The 1,693-nt window shown below is 50.5% G+C and overlaps 1 protein-coding gene across 1 annotated transcript; it reads left to right on the forward strand.

Moving 5' to 3' along the window:
- Positions 1 to 232: 232 nt before the first annotated feature.
- On the forward strand, positions 233 to 1,678 carry LOC122545226 (dual specificity tyrosine-phosphorylation-regulated kinase 1A-like). The gene is made up of 2 exons (XM_043684334.1): positions 233 to 725; positions 1,329 to 1,678. The coding sequence occupies exons 1-2, from the start codon at positions 248 to 250 to the stop codon at positions 1,676 to 1,678; spliced, it is 828 nt and encodes a 275-aa protein (XP_043540269.1). The 5' UTR covers positions 233 to 247.
- Positions 1,679 to 1,693: the final 15 nt, after the last annotated feature.

The raw sequence follows: 1,693 nt of genomic DNA on the forward strand, positions 1-1,693 counted from the left end.
CTTCCCACCTGGGCCAGTTATTTCCTCTGCCTCCGAACTCTCCTCTTGCCGTGTACTTCTGGAAGTGCTCTTTCCACCACCACCATCCCTCCGCCGCCCCCCTCCCACCCCTCCTCCAAATCTCCAGCAACGCCCTGATCACCTTCCTAGCAGAGTCCTTGATTTTGCTGACCTAGTGCAGAGACCCTCATCCCCACCTCAACAGTCCAAGTGCGGAGCCCCTCACCCCCCCACCTTAAAAATCCTAATGCTGAGCATTATTCCCTCAGGACTCACTGCTTTGGTGTCTGTTTTTGTAAATGACTTCCTGGCATCTGGCCTGTTGATCACTCATTCTCTCGCTCTCTGTCTATCTCCCTCTTCCTCACATGTTCTCCCTCAATATCTTTCTCTTGCACTCTTTCGTTCATGCTATCTCTCTCGTGCTCTGTCCATATCTGTCTCTATATCTCTCTCTCGTGCGCTCTCTCTCGTGTGTGTGCTCTCTCTGTATCTTTCTTCCTTGCTGTCCCTCGCTCACACTATCTCTCGCTGTCTGTTCTCTGCCTGCTTGCCTCCCTGTCCCTCCTTTCTACAGGTAGTGAAGGCCTACGATCATCATGAGCAGGAGTGGGTGGCCATCAAGATCATCAAGAACAAGAAGGCCTTCCTGAACCAGGCCCAGATTGAATTGCGCCTTCTGGAGCTCATGAACAAACATGACACTGAGATGAAGTATTACATTGGTAAGAAGGGCCAGTAAACTGGGCTGTGGAGCAGACAGGGGACAGCCACTTGCTGGGAACGTTCCTGGGCTAACTCTGAACTCCTCTTTGAAATAGGCTGGCAACAAGGTGGCTCCCCATCACATGGCATTGAGCAATAACTGTTGGCCTTGTCAGGAACATTCACATCCCAAAGGAAAGATCGTTCAAGGAAAAGTAGCCAGGCTCCAGTTCTGGAGTGAAATCTGTTCAATGGGGGGGGGGTGCCTAGGGTCCTCTCTCCAGTAGGAATCAGGACCAAATTCAGAAAGATTGTTGCCAGCTGAAGGTGACTTTCGAACGCTGTTACCTTTCAGTATTGGAGCGCGGTTTAATGTAAATACAACAGAAAATGTTGGGAATACTCAGCAGATTGAGGAGCATATGCAGAAAGAGAAGCTGAGTTAATATTTCAGGCATTATAGCAAACAGGAATGAGTGAGAGATGTAATAGGTTGTGACTGAGTGCAGAAGCAGTGAGGGTCCCTGATTGAGTGTGTGATGGGAGAGATCAATGGCACTAAGTCAGTTGGATGCAAACTCTTGCCTTTCTGTGTTTGTCATCACCCCCTCTTCCCAACACAGTTCACTTGAAGCGGCATTTCATGTTCCGGAACCATCTGTGCTTGGTCTTTGAGCTGCTCTCCTACAACCTGTACGACCTGCTGAGAAACACCAACTTCCGCGGGGTGTCCCTGAACCTGACTCGCAAGTTTGCCCAGCAGATGTGTACAGCCCTGCTGTTCCTGGCCACCCCTGAACTCAGTATCATCCACTGTGACCTGAAGCCTGAGAACATCCTCCTGTGCAACCCCAAGCGCAGTGCCATCAAAATCGTCGACTTTGGCAGCTCCTGTCAACTCGGGCAAAGGGTCAGCATGCTGTGCCAAATCTGCTCAAATCGTGTGTCTTTGTGTGTGTGTGTGTGTGTGTGAGAGAGAGAGCGAGCC

This window comes from Chiloscyllium plagiosum, unplaced genomic scaffold (genome assembly GCF_004010195.1).
Source record: "Chiloscyllium plagiosum isolate BGI_BamShark_2017 unplaced genomic scaffold, ASM401019v2 scaf_8461, whole genome shotgun sequence".
Classification (NCBI taxonomy): Eukaryota; Metazoa; Chordata; class Chondrichthyes; order Orectolobiformes; family Hemiscylliidae; genus Chiloscyllium; species Chiloscyllium plagiosum.